Source organism: Gracilinanus agilis, chromosome 4 (assembly GCF_016433145.1).
Source record: "Gracilinanus agilis isolate LMUSP501 chromosome 4, AgileGrace, whole genome shotgun sequence".
Taxonomy (NCBI): domain Eukaryota; kingdom Metazoa; phylum Chordata; class Mammalia; order Didelphimorphia; family Didelphidae; genus Gracilinanus; species Gracilinanus agilis.
The window spans coordinates 505,864,931-505,884,146 of record NC_058133.1 but is presented as its reverse complement, the minus strand read 5'-3'; the positions used below and the strand labels follow the sequence as shown (position 1 = coordinate 505,884,146).

General features: G+C 39.1%; 1 protein-coding gene across 1 annotated transcript in view; it reads right to left on the bottom strand.

The window, feature by feature from the left end:
* Positions 1-19,216, bottom strand: part of COL26A1 (collagen type XXVI alpha 1 chain) — a 271,604-nt gene that overhangs the window by 216,431 nt on the left and 35,957 nt on the right. Inside the window, exon 2 of the mRNA XM_044675635.1 lies at positions 3,222-3,344. Coding sequence (XP_044531570.1) covers positions 3,222-3,344 — 123 coding nt within the window. The remainder of the gene's footprint in view (positions 1-3,221; positions 3,345-19,216) is intronic.

Below are 19,216 nucleotides of genomic sequence, written 5' to 3'. Positions count from 1 at the left end.
CTGGTGAACCACATCTGTTTCTGTTGTTTGTGATGTTTCTGGACGGCCAGAGCTGGCCTAGATGTGGCGTCTGGTCCCTTCCATCTCCGGCCCCGTGACCTCTCGAAGGGCTGCGCCCCAGCTTCGTGGCCAGAGCCAAGAAGATCGTAGGTACACCTCGATCTGCACGACGGCTCAGCAGCCCTCAATGAGGAGGGCGGACACTCCGCTGGCCAAAATCAAAGTGTAACCTCCGTAGGGGGTCCCAAAGCGTCACGGCCCTTCTACAGACCAAAAGAAAAGCTCTTCTGAATAAGCGAAAGGAAACCAGAGGAAGACGTTGCAAATGATACAACTGCTCAAGGAGCTGCTCAAAAGGCCAAAGCCAACCCTGGAGCCATCCCTGAACCAGAAAACTGCCGCCTAGGATCACAGGATAAAAGTCAGAAGCTTCCTTACAACTCCTCTAATTTGGGGCAGCTGGGTAGCTCAGTGGATGGAGAGCCAGGCCTAGAGATGGGAGGTCCTGGGTTCAAATCTGGCCTCAGACACTTCCTAGCTGTGTGACCCTGGGCAAGTCACTTGACCCCCATTGCTTAGCCCTCACCACTCTTCTGCCTTGGACAGAAGGTAAGGGTTTAAAAATAAAATAAAATAAAATGCACAATGACAGATCTGCCGGGAATCTCATCATGTTTTAGGAATAACTTGTATTTCTTGAATAACAAAAACAAAAGCTATTCTTCACAGCCAATATTCATGTATCTGACATTTTCTTGGCAAAGATAGTGGAGTGGTTTGCCATTTCCTTCTCCAGCTCAGTTTATAGATGAGGAACTGAGGCAAACAGGGTGAAGTGACTTACTCAGGGTCACACAGCTAATAAGGATCTCAGCCCCAATTAGAACTCAGAAAGATACGTCTTCCTGATTTCAGGCCCAGCCCTCTAGCCACGATGCCAGCTCCCTGCCCTGGGATAAGGAGGGCAGTGGTCAAAGGGGAAAACGGCCAAAGGTGATGAACAAACCGTTCTCCAAAGAGCAATGGGAAAGTCTTCATAATCAGATGAAAAAACTGCTCCGAATGACCAAGAATAAGAGAAAAACAAATCAAAACAGCTCAGAAGTTTTACCCAAGACCCTGAAAATTTGCAAAAATGACCCCCAAAATGGCAAGAGCCAATATTGGGGGAAGAGACGCACATTCATGATTGTTGGGAGTTGGGAAATGATATAACGATTTTGGAGAAAAATTTGGAAATATGCCAATAAAGTGATTTAAAAGTGACTAGCAATGCCCATGCCACCTGAAGCAGGGCCTCGGCTACTGGCTTTATGCCCCAAGGATGCCAACGATATTTTTAGCAGCATTTTTTGCGATAGCTAAGAATTATAAACCAACAAACACTTGAGCAATAGCTAAAGTGTAGCACATGAATATAATGGCGTGCCCTGTTGTTCTTCAGTCATTTCAGTTATGAGTGACTCTTGGGGAGTTTTCTTGGTGACGATACTGGAGTGGTTTACCATTTCCTTCTCCAGCTCATTTTTATAGAAGAGGAATTTTATAGATTTTTTAAAAAGGATTTTTTTCAAACCCTTCCCTTCTGTCTTAGAATCAATAACGAGTATTGCTTCCAAGGCGGAGGAGTGGTAAGGGCTGGCAATGAGGGTCAAGTGACTTGCCTAAGATCACACAACTAGAAAAATGCCTGCAGTCAGATTTGAACCCAGGATCACCCGTCTCTAGGCCTGGCTCTCAATCCACTGAGCCACCCAGCTGGCTCTTTTTTTTTTTTTTTTAACCCTTAACTTCTGTGTATTGGCTCCTAGGTGGAAGAGTGGTCAGGGTGGGCCATGGGGGTCAAGTGACTTGCCCAGGGTCACACAGCTGGGAAGTGTCTGAGGCCGGATTTGAACCCAGGACCTCCCATCTCTAGGCCTGGCTCTCCATCCACTGAGCTACCCAGCTGGCCCTTTAAAAGGAATTTTTAAAATACACACATACAAAATGGATGAGGAAACTGAAGTAAACAAGGTTAAGTGTCTTGCCCATGTTCAAGTGTCTGAGGCCAAATTTGAACTCAAGTCTTCAAGCCTCCAGACCCTGTGCTCTATCCACTGCACACTTAATTGCCCTAAAGGGATCCCACTGCACTCTAAGAAATGATATGTGATGAATAGAGAGAAGTCTGAAAAGATCTATATGAACTGATACAAAGTGAGGTCAGCAGAGCCAAGAAAATGATACACACAGTAACTATAACAATGTAAATGGAAAGAACAATATGCCAGAAATAACAAAAATAAATGTTACAAAATCATAAAGATCAAGTCTCAACTTACCTCTTGGTGGAAATGGGAGGTCCACAGGTCTTACACACTGCACATGTTTTTTAATTTTCTCAACCTACTCTCAGTTTTGATGATTTCTGTTTCCTCTCTAAAAAATAGCCCCCTGCTACTATCATGTGGAATATTTCTCAGGGAGGGAGAGGAATAAATGGGATACTGTGGCGACATCAGAAATAGAAAGCATCAATAAAGAATTCTTTAAAAAACAAAAAAAACTGTTTCCTTTCCATCATTATCCTTGAGGGGGAAAGAGCATAGCATGACCAAAACCACCCAGATGACAGATACAACAACAAACAGAGATATGGAGACAGGAACAATCTCCTAAATCTATACACATCAACCACACCAAAATGATACCACTTCATCTAGGTTTAGCATGCTGAGTTGTTGAAGTGCTTTGTAAAAGCCTTAAAGTGCTATTAAATACAAGCTGCTATTATTATTATTATTAATAATTCTAATGTATTCAAATTAGTAATATGGCATGATAGGGCAAGCTAGGTGGCTCAGTGGATAGACTAGAGATAAGAGGTCCTGGGTTCAAATCTGGTCTCAGACACTTCCCAGCTATGTGACCTTGGCCAAGTCACTTAACCCCAATTGCTTGCTCCTTACCATTCTTCTGCTTTAGAACCGATACTTAGTATTAATTCTAAGGCAGAAGGTAAAAGATATTTTTAATGGCATGATATGATAATTAATAATAATCACTAACTCCCAAGGCAAACACCATCTAACCAATTCAGCTTTCATCAGCTGTCTTAGCTAACAAAATTAGAACTGAGTAGAGTCAATAGACTTGGGAAAAGCAGCATAGAGCCATGAGGCTCGAGTCAGGAAATACAACGGAAGAAGGGATGTTGAGAAAGACATAAAGACCTTTACCTGACTAGGTTAGTGCAGGGTCCTGGCCACCGGCAGCTCTGGTACACCCTCTGGAATACTGTTTCTGATCCATTTTGTATTTGACAGGAAACCATTTTTGTCACTGTATGATGGCACCAGTTCCTGCGGGAAAGAAGAAACCTTCACATGTCAAATATGCTCTTTCCTAAGCCAACTACCATGACAGCAGCTTTCAGAACTATGGAATCCTGAAGGACCATACTGTACAAAAGCCCCTTTATCTTAGAGATGAGGGAATTGAGGCCCTGAGAGGTTTAGGTGACTTGTCCAAGGTCACCCAGGTAGTATCTGAAGTGGGATTTGAACCCCAGTCCTCTGAATCCAGAAGCAATGCCTTCTACTAACCCATCAGTACCAACCAAGGTAATAGATGTAAAGTACAATGATACTATAATGTGCTATCAAAGTGGAAGCTAATTTTATCATCATAAGATCATGGACTTAGCCATGCAAGTAACCTGAGAAGTCACCTAATTACAAAAGAAGTATCCAAGTGCCAAAGAAGGGATGAGGCTGGTCCAAGGTCATTCTGGTAAGGTTAGAATTCAAATCCAGGTGCCTGATTCTAATCTAGTGAGCTTTCCATTTTTCTCCTGGTGCTTCACCTCACGATTATCACTCCTGTTATTATCTCCATCAGAGAATAGCCATCTTGGACTCCACAGGCTAGAATCTTTGGCTGTTATCACTCAAAAACCTCCTCCCCAAAGGAGGACTAAAGGACACGTCATGGACATTCTGAGGAAAGCCTCACATTTGTGAAAGCCCCATCCTCTGCCGAGTTTGATGGGACCTCTGAAGCGTTTGTCCTCCAGCATCCTCACAAAAAAAGGTCAAAAAAATAAGGATGATTCTATTTCAAAGAGAGGGAAAGTAAGTCAAAGAGACCATGAACCATTTACAACAGATACATCCCCAGTAAGAGAATTCATTCAAGCCTTGAACCATTCTTGTGCACTTGGGTGGTACTGTGTGTAGAAGTACAGTGTGGATTTGTGGTGAGGAAGACCAGAGTTCAAATCCTGCCTCAGATAGCTATATGATACTAGGCAAGTCACATAAACCTCTTTTAGCTCAGTTTCTTCATCTGTAAAATTGAGATAATAGCACAGACTTCATAGGCATGCTTGAGGCCCGAGTGAGATGTAACTATTCAGAGCACTTTGTGAACCTTAAAGAACTAAGGAAATGCTATTTATAATTATATACCAGTTATGTTATCATATATAATGCTAGTTACATATCAAATATTATATCAAATTATTACATATTATCTTTATTACATTTATAATATTTATTATTATTGTTAGGATGCCAAAAGATACAGAAAAGCATTGGCTTCTCATAGAGAGAAGAATATGATGTACCCCTGACTCGAGCAAATAAATGTTAGCATAAAATATGTGCCTTGTAACACATGAAGAGGTTTTAAGGACATTTAGCCTAGTTTCAACCATTCGTGTTTGTTTTGTTTTGTTTTCAGAAAAAAAAAATGTGGAGCTGGTTAACCACTTTCAGCAAGAACTGTCCTATCTGCCGATAATATCTACATCTGGCTTAATATAAACATTTAACACCAGGATCTTCACTCTGAGGAGTGTTTTGTAGCCAAGGCTTTTGGCAAAGAAAAAAATTGGGTGTCAGAAAACTTTTTTTTAAAAATGCATCGAATCTTTCTCTCTGGATATCTAATCTTTTAATGGGCTGAAAATGGTTTGCACAATTATAGGCATGCCTCCCCTCCCCCCAAAATGAAAAAGGTAAGAATGGATAAAGAAAACCGAGGAGACTCTATTCTTTTAAAATCTGAATTCAAAACCACATGCAATAACCAGATTTCATCCAGGCTCCTAGAACAGCTTCTCTCCACACGTCCACATGCACACTTGGGCACACACATAGACACACACGCTCTCCGGCTGTTTGTTACTATCTCACTTTCGGGTTTAGTGCTATTGACCACGATTTTATCAGTCACGTAATTCAGTTTATCATTCTTTAAAGCTGAATGCCCACCATCCTTTGGTTCATCGCTAGGGCACAGTGTGAAAAGTAAGACACAGATGAAGGTAGCCAAAGGTAACCTGCAGGATATTATACCTGGAATTACCTTCAATATCATTTATGCCTTAACAGAAGAGAAACCCAGAGAGGGGGCAAGGACTTGCCCAGGGTCAACACAGTTTGTATTTCAGCGACAATAAAGGCTTAACTCTAGATATGATGACTAAGAACGAAGGCTGGCCTTTGGCAAAAGTATTGGTAAAGTCTGTCTCTGACCCTTGAGTTGCTCATTTGTTAAGTCATCTCTACCCAGCACAGTATCTTTTCCACTCCATGCTCTCCTATGCAACCCCATTCCCAAAGCACAGAATTGCTTTTGCATTGTCTACCCACTCTGAGGATTGTGAATTAATGTCATCCACCAGAAGCCCTAAGATATATGATGTGTGGTTTTAGGATCTTGGCACCTAGGAGGGTGAGGGACCTCAGAGATCACCACATCATAGCTCTAGAACCAGAAAGGCTCTCAGAGGTCATCTTGTCCAACCTCTTCATTTTAAAAGTGAGGAAAATGAGGTAAAGTGTTACAGGTGAAGTGACTTGCCCAAGTACTTTGGGCCATATATCTAGCAGTTGGTTTTCAGAGTCCAGAGTTTATGGAAAATCTGTCACTTTAAAAAAAAACCATAATTCAGAATTACTTCCCAGGAAGACTGGGTCAATCTATAATTCAACCAACAAGTCATTAGTGCTTTTGCTTTCCTGTTATCTCTCCAAATTTGATTATTTCTGTCTTTGGCCATCTTTGACAGTTTGCTGGACAAAACTTAAAAGCGGCATCAATTTGTGCTTCCCTTATATGATGGATATGACTCAATTTTTCAGATGGTTGTTAATATTTTTCATTCTTATTTTAAGAACTATTTCTTCATATCCTTTGACTACTTATATGTCTAGGTCTTAACAGAGGAAATTAACAAATACAAATCTTAGATGTTGGATCCATAGAGAATTTTCATGCAAAGATTTTCCCTATTACCCTACCTGCACTAATTTTATTAATATACAAGTTTCTTGCCTCTTGTCTTTCACCATCTCTATCCTCTACCTCCTAGTCTTAGCTATGAATGGTACTTTTAGTTTCCTCCAGTTTTAAAATCATTTGACCTCTCATATATTCATATATTCCCTTGGAGCTTACTGTGGCATATAGAATAAGATGTTGGTCAAAACCTATTTTTTACTCTCTTTCCAGTTTTCTGGCACTTCCTGTCAAATAGGAAGTCCTTCAAGTTATCTTCATGGGACTACCACTGAATTGCTTACTGGGCTTGACTATTTTTAATTCTTTCTTGGCTAGTTCTGTTTCACCATTCTATGGTGTTTTTTTTTTTATGAGAACCAATTAGTTTTGATGGTTACTACTTTATAATATAATTAGAGTTTGAGGTCTGGGAGCATTACTTCCTTTTTGTTCCTACTTTTCTCCCTATTGGTTTCCTTGGAATTCTAGACATTTTGTTCCTACAAATGAATTGTATTGTTATTTTTCTAACTCTATCAAGTAATTTCTTGATTGTTAATTGTTATAGTACTACATCTATAAATTTAGGTAATATGATCATTTTTATTATATTGGCATGGCCCAACCATGAGCAGTGACTATCCTTCTAATTATATTAAGTCTTAAGAAGATTCCTTTAAAAGAATATGAAGAAAGTACAGGTAGTATCCCTAGTCTGAAATTTTAGAGAAGTAGCTCTGTGATTCTAATGATATGAAAAGAAATTATTACAGCAAGGAAGAAAAGGGAAGATTGTCTAAAGAGACTGAAGTGAATTCTCATAGGGAACTATTAAACAATTAAGATTCCTTAAAAATATTTCTGTGCAGAAGGTGGAAACAAGGGCAACTAAAAGATGATGACTGTAAGAGTAGCATGATACTATAAAAATATCACCACCATGCCCATCAACTGAGGAATGGTTTAACAAGCTATGGTATGTGATTGTGATGAAACACTATTGTGCTATAAGAAATGAAGAGCAAGATGCTTTCAGAAAAATCTGAGAAGACTTATATGAACAGATGCAAAATAAAGTGAACAGAACCAAAAGAACATTATACGCAATAGCAATAATACTGCATGACAATCAACTGTGAATGACTTAGCTATTTACAATGATCCAAGAAAATTCATAAGAATTTATGATGAAAAATGCTATCTACTACCAGAGAAAGAACTGATGGAATCTGAATCTGGATCAAGGCATACTTTTTTTAAACCTTTTTTGTTTTTCTTGCTTTTTTTGGAATTTCTGTATTTCCTTTGGCAACATAACTAATATGGAAATATGTTTTGCATAACTGTACATGAATAATCTATATATCAGATTGCTTACCTTCTCAAGGAGTGGGGAGGGGAAGGAGAGAAGGAATTCAAAAATTTTTAAATAAATGTTAAAATTTTGGGTTTACTTGTAATGGAAAAAAATTTTAATATATTGCCACTCATGTTATTGCTATAATATTCTCAAAGAGTTGAAGTTCAGGAAGAATAACATGGATGACGAAAAAGATCTTGAGGCACAGCAGAAATAGCTCTGGATTTGGAGTCCAAAAACCTGAACCACTACCCCAGCCATCACCAGCTGCCTTTGTGAGTTTGAGCAAGTAAATGGCTTCACCTCTCTTGCTATTACCCATCTGTAAAATGAGGGGCTTAGACTTGTCTGAGGTGGGATTCAAAACCAAACTCCATATCCAGGACTCTATCCATTAAGTTGCTCTGACTGAACAGATCATTTTATTTCATCAAATAAGATGAAATTTAACATGGCTAAATATACAGCATTAAATATGGGCTCAAAAACTCAGATACCCCAGTAAAGAGTTGAGAGGTTAAGATGACAGAATGACAATAATCCATATGAAATAAAGGATTTTAGGGGGTTGCAAGCTTAATATAAGTTAATTGTGTGACAATAGTCAAAAAAGCAAAGAGGCAAGGTACAATGACCTAAGGCAGGACTAACCCTCCTATACCCTGCCCAAGTCAGATTATGTCTAGAATGATGTTTTTAGTTCTAGTTGCCAACTTTGAAGATGCCCAATTAAATGGAATGCTTCCAGGGCCGGACATCCAAGGGATAATGAGAGAACTATAGACTAGGTCATTTAATGAACCATTGGAAATATTAGAGATGTTGGGGAAGGCTGTGGGAAGACACAATCCTATAGAATCTTCAATTATTTAAGGAGCTACTGTGTAGAAAAAGCATTTGCCTTGTTCTGTGTGGCTCCAGAAGGCAGAAACTGAAACAATGAAATTTTAGAGAATCAGGCAAAGGCTAAAAATAAGGAAACACTGTCTGATCATTAGAGCTATTCACAAGTGGAAAAGGCTGGTAGAGTAGCTAAGATTTTCCCAAATTCTGGAGGTTTTTCAACAACAGGTTGGATGATGACTTGTAAAAGGGATTCCTGTTCAGATCCAACTTATATTAAGTACCCAACAATGAAATTCTATGTGATAATTCAAGTAAGGAGAGAAGATGTGATCACTGAAGTAGAAAATTGTAAAGAGAGAAGAAAACAAGGATTATGCTTTTTTTCTGATTGAACAATATAATGGAACATTTGCTTAAAAAATAATTTATCATTGGCATTAAATTTTCTTATTTCCAAAGAATTCAGAGAAGCAAAGAAGATTTATATGAATAGATCCAAAGTAAAGTAAGATGGAATAAAAAACAATATAATCCACAACTACAACAATGATAATTAAATGAATCACATGCAAAAACACTCACCCAAACAACAACAATACTATATATATATATATATATATATATATATATATATATATATATCCAGAGACAGAGATACACACATACAGAGAGAGAGAGACAGAGACAGAGACAGAGACAGAGACAGAGAGACAGAGACAAGACAAAGAGAAACAGAGACAGAAAGTCAAACACTCTTAATAAGTTGATTAGTTTTACCAAACTGCTTCTTTTTCTTCTAATCTTTTAAAACAAATTCTTTTTTACAAGAGGATCAATTCGTGAAGAAGAATATATAAGAAATGAAAGTGAAGTAAAAACAAGAGGAAAAGAGTATAACTTTTAAACGACTTTTTCCCATTTCTTTGTACATTAACTCCATTCAGGTTTGGAATCTCTTTCAATACTGGCATTAAGATCATCCAGTAAAATGATTCTGTTTCTCTTTGGAATATTGAAAGGGTCTTAGTCAACAATGGTACAAAAGTTCTCAAGTTCTACAACATGAAATATTAGCTCTTATAGGCTGATGGCAATAGTGTGGGAGTTACTACCCACCATAAATAGAACAGTTACTCAAGAGCCCCTGACAACTTTTCAGTCACAAACTAATGGGAGATTATAATAATAATAACCCAACTCAATTCAAGAGACTATAAAAATAATAACCACCTTTTCCTCTCTACTACAAGTTCTGTTCATTCCTCTGGAGATAACTCCTGTGTCATCAGAGGTCTCAGAAAGTCCCATATACCATTACCACTTAAACATAAAACCTCCAAACTTTTAAAAGGTACCTTCTCCAAGCTGACCTAGAACTCTGCTAATTGAGGATTAATTATTCGTGGACTCTAGTCTGCAAATAAAAGTTGGTGAGACATAAGAGCAAAGTAAAACATTTCCTGCCAAGTACCTCCTTTATCTTTCTTCATGGTTGCCCAAGTAGCCACCACATTATAGTGGAACATAAAGAAAATTTGTAAAAAGGTTTTTGCTACAATTTTTTTTACAATTGCAGAAGTTAATGCCTTTCTAAAAATTTATATTTTTTATTCCCCAAATTTCTACTACTTTATCTATTCCCTAATAGACACAATGACCAGAAGAGTAAAGGCCATTTTTGTGTGCCTTGGAAATTTATAGACACCATGGAAAAACATTTTTAGACACCCATAAGCTTGAGATCCTGGAACAAAGAAAGTTAACAGACATGGAGAGCACCTTCTCCAATACTTTTAACAGAGCTACAAAGTAAAATATACACATATACATGCATTCATGCACAAACATACACAGAGAAATCCTGTTGGGATGGTTTCTGATTAGTGAAACAAATCAAACATATCCTAGTAAAGGAAAGTACTACTGTCGTGACTTTATGTCAATCTTCTTAGGATAATTTGCTCTAAAATCTGTCTTAGTTGGACCAAATTTGATCATATTCTCCCAAAGAATACACTAATGACCTCTCCTATCAAGGTTGGCATCTCTATAGATTGTGGTTCTCCCTAAAACTCCTATCCACATGACAACTGTAACAGATTATATTTTTGTTTGTAAAAGGATAATAAAGTGGGTATTTTGCTTAGCTGTGATTAGCATTTAAAGCACATTTTAAAACCCAGTAGTAGTGTTTTGATAAGTAGATAGATTTTTCCAGACTTTCCTCATAACATTTTTTAAGCTATCAATTTCTTTGCAATACTTAGAAAGAATTTAAGTAAATCAAAGGTGACTTTTATAGGAAATGATGCCAATCTGAAATTCTGCCACTACCAACATTTTCATAAAAGCCTGAACAGTATTAGGATCCAAGTTAATTTGCTTTTAATGGCTCAAAGGGGATGGGTGGTTCCCCGACCCCTTGAGATAGACAATAGTTTTCCCTCTGTGTGAAGGTGTCCAGTTAAGCATATTTCTAAAACTGTTTTTTTTGCCCTGAGGGTTTGTTCTTACTGTTAGGAATCTCTCTAGAGCCTTCCATCATCTCAGGGAATTCCAAGGATCTGTGCCACATAGTTGATCCATAGATAGATCATGAAATCATAGAATTTAAGAGTTGGAAGGGATTACTTAGTACTCCAGTCCAAGTCATACATATAAGAAATCCCAATTCTAGTATGTGTGATAAATGTCATCTATCCTCTGTCTGAAAATCATCAAGGAGGGGGAACCCAACACCTCCCAAAGCTGCCCAGTTCACTTTGGGACAGCTCAGATTGCCACAAAATCTTTCCCAAAATCAAACCTAAATTGGTCTCTTCAAAACATCTTTCTTTTGCTCCTGGATGTGCCTTTTTGAGGCAAAACACACTCGAACAAGCACAATAACACTTCCATATTACTATACTTCCAATACATGAAGATAGCTATCATGCCCCTCCCTATCACCTTCGATCTTCCCCTATACATGCCCAGTTCCTTCCACCAGTCCTCACATGGTATGATCTCAAATCCCTTCTCCCTCCACCTTGCCCTCTTCTTGGTTATATCCAACTCACAAACAGCTTTACATTGTGACACTCGGGAACCCTATGGTTCAACTAGGGCCATAGTATGTGAGCTCACAATACTCCATTTTGAAGCTAGACTGAGAGGTCTAGAGTATGGCCTTTTACATATAGAGGTTCCCACTTTAGAAAATATGGGCCAGACTCCAGCAAGTAATTAAGAAGGTCATCCACCATGATCAGGTGGGATTTATACCAGGAATGCAAGGATGGTTCAACATTAGGAAAACCATCCACATAATTGACCATATCAACAGTCTAACAAACAAAAATCACATGATCATCTCAATAGATGCTGAAAAAGCCTTTGACAAAATACAGCATCCATTCCTATTGAAAACATTGAAAAGTATAGGAATAGAAGGACCCTTCCTAAAAATAATAAGCAATATATACCTAAAACCATCAACAAGCATCATATACAATGGGGATAAATTAGAAGCCTTTCCAATAAGATCAGGAGTGAAACAAGGATGCCCATTATCACCTCTATTATTTAACATTGTACTAGAAACACTAGCAATAGCAATTAGAGAAGAAAAAGAAATTGAAGGTACCAAAATAGGCAATGAGGAGACTAAGCTATCACTCTTTGCAGATGATATGATGGTCTACTTAAAAAATCCTAGAGAATCAACTAAGAGGCTGGTAGAAATAATCAACAACTTTAGCAAAGTGGCAGGATACAAAATAAATGCACATAAATCATCAGCATTTCTATATATATTTCTATATATATATATATATATATATTTCTATACATTTCCAACACATTAGAACAGCAAGAGGTAGAAAGAGAAACACCATTCAAAATCACCCTAGACAATATAAAATACTTGGGAATCAATCTAACAAAACAAACACAGCTATTATACGAAAACAACTACAAAACACTTTCCAAACAAATAAAACTGGACCTCAACAATTGGAAAGCCATTAACTGTTCATGGGTAGGACGAGCTAACATAATAAAAATGAACATCCTACCCAAGTTAATTTACCTATTTAGCGCCATACCTATCAAATTACCAAAAAACTTCTTTACTGAATTAGGAAAAACTATAACAAATTTCATCTGGAATAATAAAAGATCAAGAATATCAAAGGAAATAATGAAAAAAAATGTGAAGGAAGGGGGCCTAGCAGTACCAGATATCAAACTATACTATAAAGCAGCAGTCATTAAATCAATATGGTACTGGCTAAAAGATAGAAGGGAGGATCAGTGGAATAGACTCGGGGTTAATGATGTCAGCAAGACAGTGTATGATAAACCCAAAGAGCCCAACTTTTGGGACATGAATCCACTATTTGACAAAAACTGCTGGGAAATTTGGAAAACAATATGGGAGAGATTAGGCTTAGATCAACATCTCATACCCTATACCAAGATAAATTCAGAATGGGTGAATGACTTGAATATAAAGAGGGAAACTATAAATAAGTTAAGTGAACACAGAATAGTATACTTGTCAGATCTCTGGGAAAGGAAAGATTTTAAAACTAAGCAAGAGTTAGAGAAAATTACAAAATGTAAATTTAATGGTTTTGATTATATTAAGCTAAAAAGCTTTTGTACAAACAAAAACAATGTAGTCAAAATCAGAAGGGAAACAACAAATTGGGAAAAAATCTTTATAACAAAAAACTCTGACAGGGGTCTAATCACTCAAATATACAAGGAGTTAAAGCAATTGTATAAAAACTCAAGCCATTCCCCAATTGATAAATGGGCAAGAGACATGAATAGGCAATTTTCAGGTAAAGAAATCAAAAGTATCAATAAGCACATGAGAAAGTGTCCTAAATCTCTAATAATTAGAGAAATGCAAATCAAAACAACTCTGAGGTATCACCTCACACCTAGCAGATTGGCTAAAATGAAAGAAGGGGAGAGTAATGAATGTTGGAGGGGATGTGGCAAAATCGGGACATTGATGCATTGCTGGTGGAGTTGTGAAACGATCTGGCCATTCTGGCTGGCAATTTGGAACTATGCCCAAAGGGCTATAAAAGAATGCCTGCCCTTTGATCCAGCCATACCATTGCTGGGTTTGTACCCCAAAGAGATCATAGATAAACAGACTTGTACGAAAATATTTATAGCTACGCTTTTTGTAGTGGCAAAAAACTGGAAAATGAGGGGATGTCCTTCAATTGGGGAATGGCTGAACAAATTGTGGTATATGTGGGTGATGGAATACTATTGTGCTAAAAGGAATAATAAACTGGAGGAATTCCATGCAAATTGGAGAGACCTCCAGGAAGTGATGCAGAGCGAAAGGAACAGAGCCTGAAGAACATTGTACACAGAGACTGATATACTATGGTAAAATCAAATGTAATGGGCTCCTGTACCAGCAGCACTGCAATGACACAAGACAGCTCTGAGGGATTTATGGTAAAGATGCTACCCACATTCAGAGGAAGGACTGCAGGAGAGGAAACATATAAGATAAACAATTACTTGAATGCATGGGCTGAGGCGGACATGAATGGGAAATAGACCCTGAACGAGGACACGTTACAACCAGTGGAAATGTGCGTTGGCCATGGGTGGGAGGAGAGCGGGGGGTGAAGGGGAAAGTAGGGGCATAAAGTATGTAAACAGGTTAAAAACAAATATTAATAAATGTCTAATAAAAAAAAAAAAGAAAAAATATGGGCCAAGGAGTAGGCCATTTAAAAGCCAGATAGAACATGGAGTTGTTGGAACTTCAGATGAGACCCTTGAGTGACTTTTTATTAAGAAATATCTTAAAACTTTTGAAGTCATAAGATCACAGTGGACAATAGTCTCCATGGGATCAGCTCTTCGGTCTACCCATTTTGAGAAGAGCACAAAGGGAGACTATGACTGGGCTCCTTCAGCCTCGATGATCTGGGCATTTCCTTCTTGTTGTTAGTAGGAGTGATACTTCTAGAATTTTCAAAATGAGTTACAGCTGAAAGAGATGGTGACTATATCTTGTGAGGGGATTAACTCAGTATCTTGCTAAGTAACCTGGAGTGTCTGTACTTTGGGGAGGTTAGTAGAAGAGGAAGGTAATATGAGTCATTCGCCTCCAATGACCAGAATCTTTATCTAATAGTATAGCAGCATGAGAACTTTCCCAGTTGGTTTTTATGAAAGTCATTCATCTCTAGGGAAGAATGAAAGCAGACCATCTCCTAGAACAGTGGTTCCCAAACCCAAAAGGGTACCACCCCCTTTACAGAAAAAATATGACTTAGTGCCCCCTGTCACATACTATCACTGCCCCCTTACAGTTATTCACTGCCCCCAAATGCACGTGTGGCCATCACCGCCTCCCTGGATCGCTGCAGCACCCACCAGGGGGCGGTGGCACCCACTTTGGGAATCACTGTCCTAGAACATACTCAGGAATTAGCCTACTTCCATCAGCCAATCAATAGACCTCTTCTCTGCTCACATCAGAAAAATCCCAAGAAATGTTCTGCTAAAACTGTCATAGAGAAAATACTCAGCTGGTAAGTATAATGAGTGATTTCACTAATGGTACTTCTCTCACTAAAAATGAGGATTTTTTAAATTTTTATTTATTTTTATTTTTAAATTTTATTTAATTAATTAATTTGGAATATTTTTCCATGGTTACAAGATTCATGTTCTTTCCTTCCCCTTCCCCAACCCCCTCCTATAGCCAATGTGCAACTCCACTGGGTTTTACATGTGTCATTGATCAGGACCTATTTCCATATTATTGATATTTGCACCAGGGTGATCATTTAGAGTCAATATCCCCAATCATATCTCCATCGACCCATGTGATCAAGCAGTTGTTTTTCTTCTGTGTTTCTGCTCCCACAGTTCTTCCTCTGGATGTGGATAGTTTTCTTTCTCATAAGTCCCTCAGAATTGTCCTGGATCGTTGCATTGCAGCTAGTAGAGAAATCCATTACATTCGATTGTACCACAGTATATCCATCTCTGTGTACAAGGTTCTCCTGGCTCTGCTCCTTTCACTCTGCATCAATTCCTGGAGGTCATTCCAGTTCACATGGAATTCCTCCAGTTCAAAAAAATGAGGTTTTTTTAAAGACTAGGTCCTTCCTGGATTCAAGTTATTAACATCTAAATTCATCTAATGCTTATGAGGTTAAGGTGCCAACAACTCTAAGTGAGGCTGCAACTACTTTTTTTTAAACCCTAACTTCTGTGTATTGGCTTCTTGGTGGAAGAGTGGTAAGGGTGGGCCATGGGGGTCAAGTGACTTGCCCAGGGTCACACAGCTGGGAAGTGTCTGAGGCTGGATTTGAATCTAGGACCTCCCATTTCTAGGCCTGACTCTCAATCCACTGAGCTACCCAGCTGCCCCCTTGCAACTACTTTTTGAAGGCAGCTTCTGTTCTCAATGACTGTTAACAGGAGACCAAGACAAAGGATGAGACTGATTGCAGAACAGACCCATGAGGGCCAAGAGAACACACAAACCCAGGAGCTAAGGATAAACTGAGACAATCTGAAATGATCCTAAATGAGGAGAACCAAGTTGAGAAGGAACCAAAAGAAGGAAAACCAAGAGCAGAAGCAACCTAAGAAGCTAGATCACAGATGACAAAAAGCTGCTGACCAACAAGATGATCTGGTTCACACACTTCTAAAGTGTGGGCCATTCCAATGTGGTAGATCAGTCATAGTTAGACACACTATACTTTGACCCTGAAGTAGAATCATTTCAGCACTCTTCCAGTATGAAAGACAATAGCCAATTACCTTGTACTAGAGGGAATGCAACACAAAATCACAATTAGACTTTTTTTTTAAAGAAATACATAGTAACTTGGGGATAGAATGGGAAAGATGTGCTAACTGTTGGAAAAAGGAAAGACCTTTTGAGTCAGTGGTATTTGAACCTAGCTCTAAAGAGAGCTAGAGGCTCCAAAACAATGATTAAAATATTAAAGTTCAAAGGGCCAAGGGCAAATTTTTGGGGCACAGAACTAGAGTTCTCCTTCCAAGTTGTCACTTACCCATTTGTTTTGCTTGACTAGAGATGTTTGTAATAGGGGTTTTCTATTTCTTTCTCAATGGGGAGGAGGGTAATGATATGAGAGAAGGCATTTTTTGTTTGAAAATAAAATAAAATTTAACTTAGAAGAATGTATCCCTGTGAGAATGGATACCATTTATTATGTTCCAAAGCAAAAGTTATCAAGGTGGTCTAGAGAGTTAGTCTTGGAGTCAGGAAGATGTTCCTTCAAGTCTTTCAGAAGACCCAAGCTGACCTGGCAAGTTACTTAATCTCTTGGCAATCTAGGCAACTAGACTATAAACCAGTGATGGGCAAACTATGGCCCGCGGGCCAGATGCAGCCCCCTGAAATGTTCTATCTGGCCTCACGACATTATTCCTAATCTGACGAATACAATGAGTAGGATACAATACAATGAAACTTTGAAAGAGTTGCCTTAGAAACAGACCAACAGATGAGCATTTCCTTTCCTTTGGCCCCTCTTTAAAAAGTTTGCCCATCATTGCTATAAACCATAGACTTGCATTGATAGAATTTCTTCACCAATTCAAGTGAGACCACTGGAGCTGAATCGCTTAAATACTGGAGATACAAATACAGAGTCAGCTCTTTTCTCAAGGAATTTCCATTCTAGTGGGAGAAGGCAGCACAAAGGAAAGAAATGGTCTGAGAATGGTGTGTATTCTGGCTTAGGAAGCCATAAGGCTAGGATGGCAGATGGAGTGTAAAACATAGTCTTCGGTTAGCTAACTGTAATAGGCCACATGAGTTTCTGATCATTTATTTACTACTCAGCCCACATGAATATTTGGAGTGGAGAAGTCTCTAGATTTGTGCATCTCCTGTTTCTTTTGCACTACTGAAATTCTGCTCTGCTCCTTGACATGGCCCTCGTGGATGCAGGAACACCGTGCTGGACCGTCTTGTGCCAGTATCTCTCATGTCTCCCAAGTAACACCAAAGCTCTTCAGAGAGATCTTTAGTGTCCTTGTGTTACTTCTTCCAACTTCCGTGTGAATGTCTGCCTTATGAGAATTCTCTGTAAAACAGTCTTTTAGGAGAACATGATTGGCATTCAGACAACATGGCCAGCCCATCGGAGCTGCACGTTCTGCAGTAGAGCCCAAATGCTTGGCAGTCCAGTTTAAGAAAGGACGTCAGAGTCTAGTAACTCATCTTGCCAGGAGACCTTCAGGATCTTCCTGAGACAATTCAGAAGGAGGGGATTCCATTTCCTGGCAAAGTGCTGGTAGATTGTTGTGGTTTCACAAGTACACAACCATGAGTTCAGCACAGGTACTCAGCAGACCTTCAGTTTGGTGGGCAGCCCAATGCCTCTTTCTCCTCTCTCACTCTTTCCTTCCAAACCTCCCAAACACCGAGCTAGCTCTGGCAGTGAGTGCGCCCGCCTCGTCTATGTGGGCACTGCTGAAGAGGGTGCTGCCAAGGGAAGTGAACTCATCCATAGCTTTTCTCCATTTTCTGTAACTGATGGTTCTACCTAAGGAGGATGCAGTGCTGGTTGGTGTTAAGAACTCCTGCTTCCTTGGAGCTGATCATCAGGCCAAAATTGGCACAAGCAGCTGAGAATTGTTCCATGCTCTGTTGCATCTCAGTCTAGAGGCTGCATCGAGCACATCATTATCTGCAAACAAAGTCGTGTACCAACTGTCCCTCCACTTTACTCTTGTCTTGTAGCCTTTTCAAGTTAAATAATTTACCATCAGTATGGCAGCTGACCTTGATGCTGTTTTTAGTCCTCATTGAAGGTGTCTGACAATATCTCATGACTTTCTCATCACTGCTGTTGTCTTCAGTCTACCTAAACGCAATAAAATTCCATGGATGCATCCTTACAGCAAACATTGTCTTTAAGGGGCAGCTGGGTGGCTCAGTGGACTGAGAGTCAGGCCTAGAGATGGGAGGTCCAGGGTTCAAATGTGGCCTCAGACACATCTCAGCTGTGTGACCCTGGGCAAGTCACTTAGTTCCCATTGCCGAATCCATACCGTTCTTCTGCCTTGGAACCAATATATGGCATCGATTCCAAGACAGAAGGTAAGGGTTTAAAAAAAGAGAGAGGGATTATATCATTGTAAGGGAAAGAGGCATTCAGGATATGAGAATGATGAAGGCAATGTATGGCTCCGAGTGCCAGAAACCTTAATGTTAACAGATTAGAGAGAGTCTCTCTACCGGGGAATAGTTTGTTGCTGACTTGAAGGGAAAACTGAGACAACACCTAATTGGCAAAAGTGGATCAAAAAAGGAGCGAGAAGCTTTCAGAAATGGTGTTCAATGCCACATTTACTCATCTGAGCCAGAATACTCTCAAGCATCAGGACTGCTTTGATGAAAATCATGAGGAAATTCAGAAACTATTCAATGAAAAACAAGAATCTAGGATTTACCAGCAGGATAGTTCCTCTGTCTCTAAGAAGGCAGCACTTAATTCCATGAAAAGTTAAGTACAAACGTAGCTTGGAGATGCAGGATTCTTGGCTCAGCAAGAAGGCTGATGAAATTCCATTTTACGCTGCAGTTAACGACCCAGGGCATTTCTATGAAGCTCTGAAGGCTCTCTATGGGCCAAAAACCTTTTGTGAATCTCAACTCCTACTTATGGAGCCACTGATCAGTAAACAGTAATAAGGAATATAGAGTAGACTCCATAA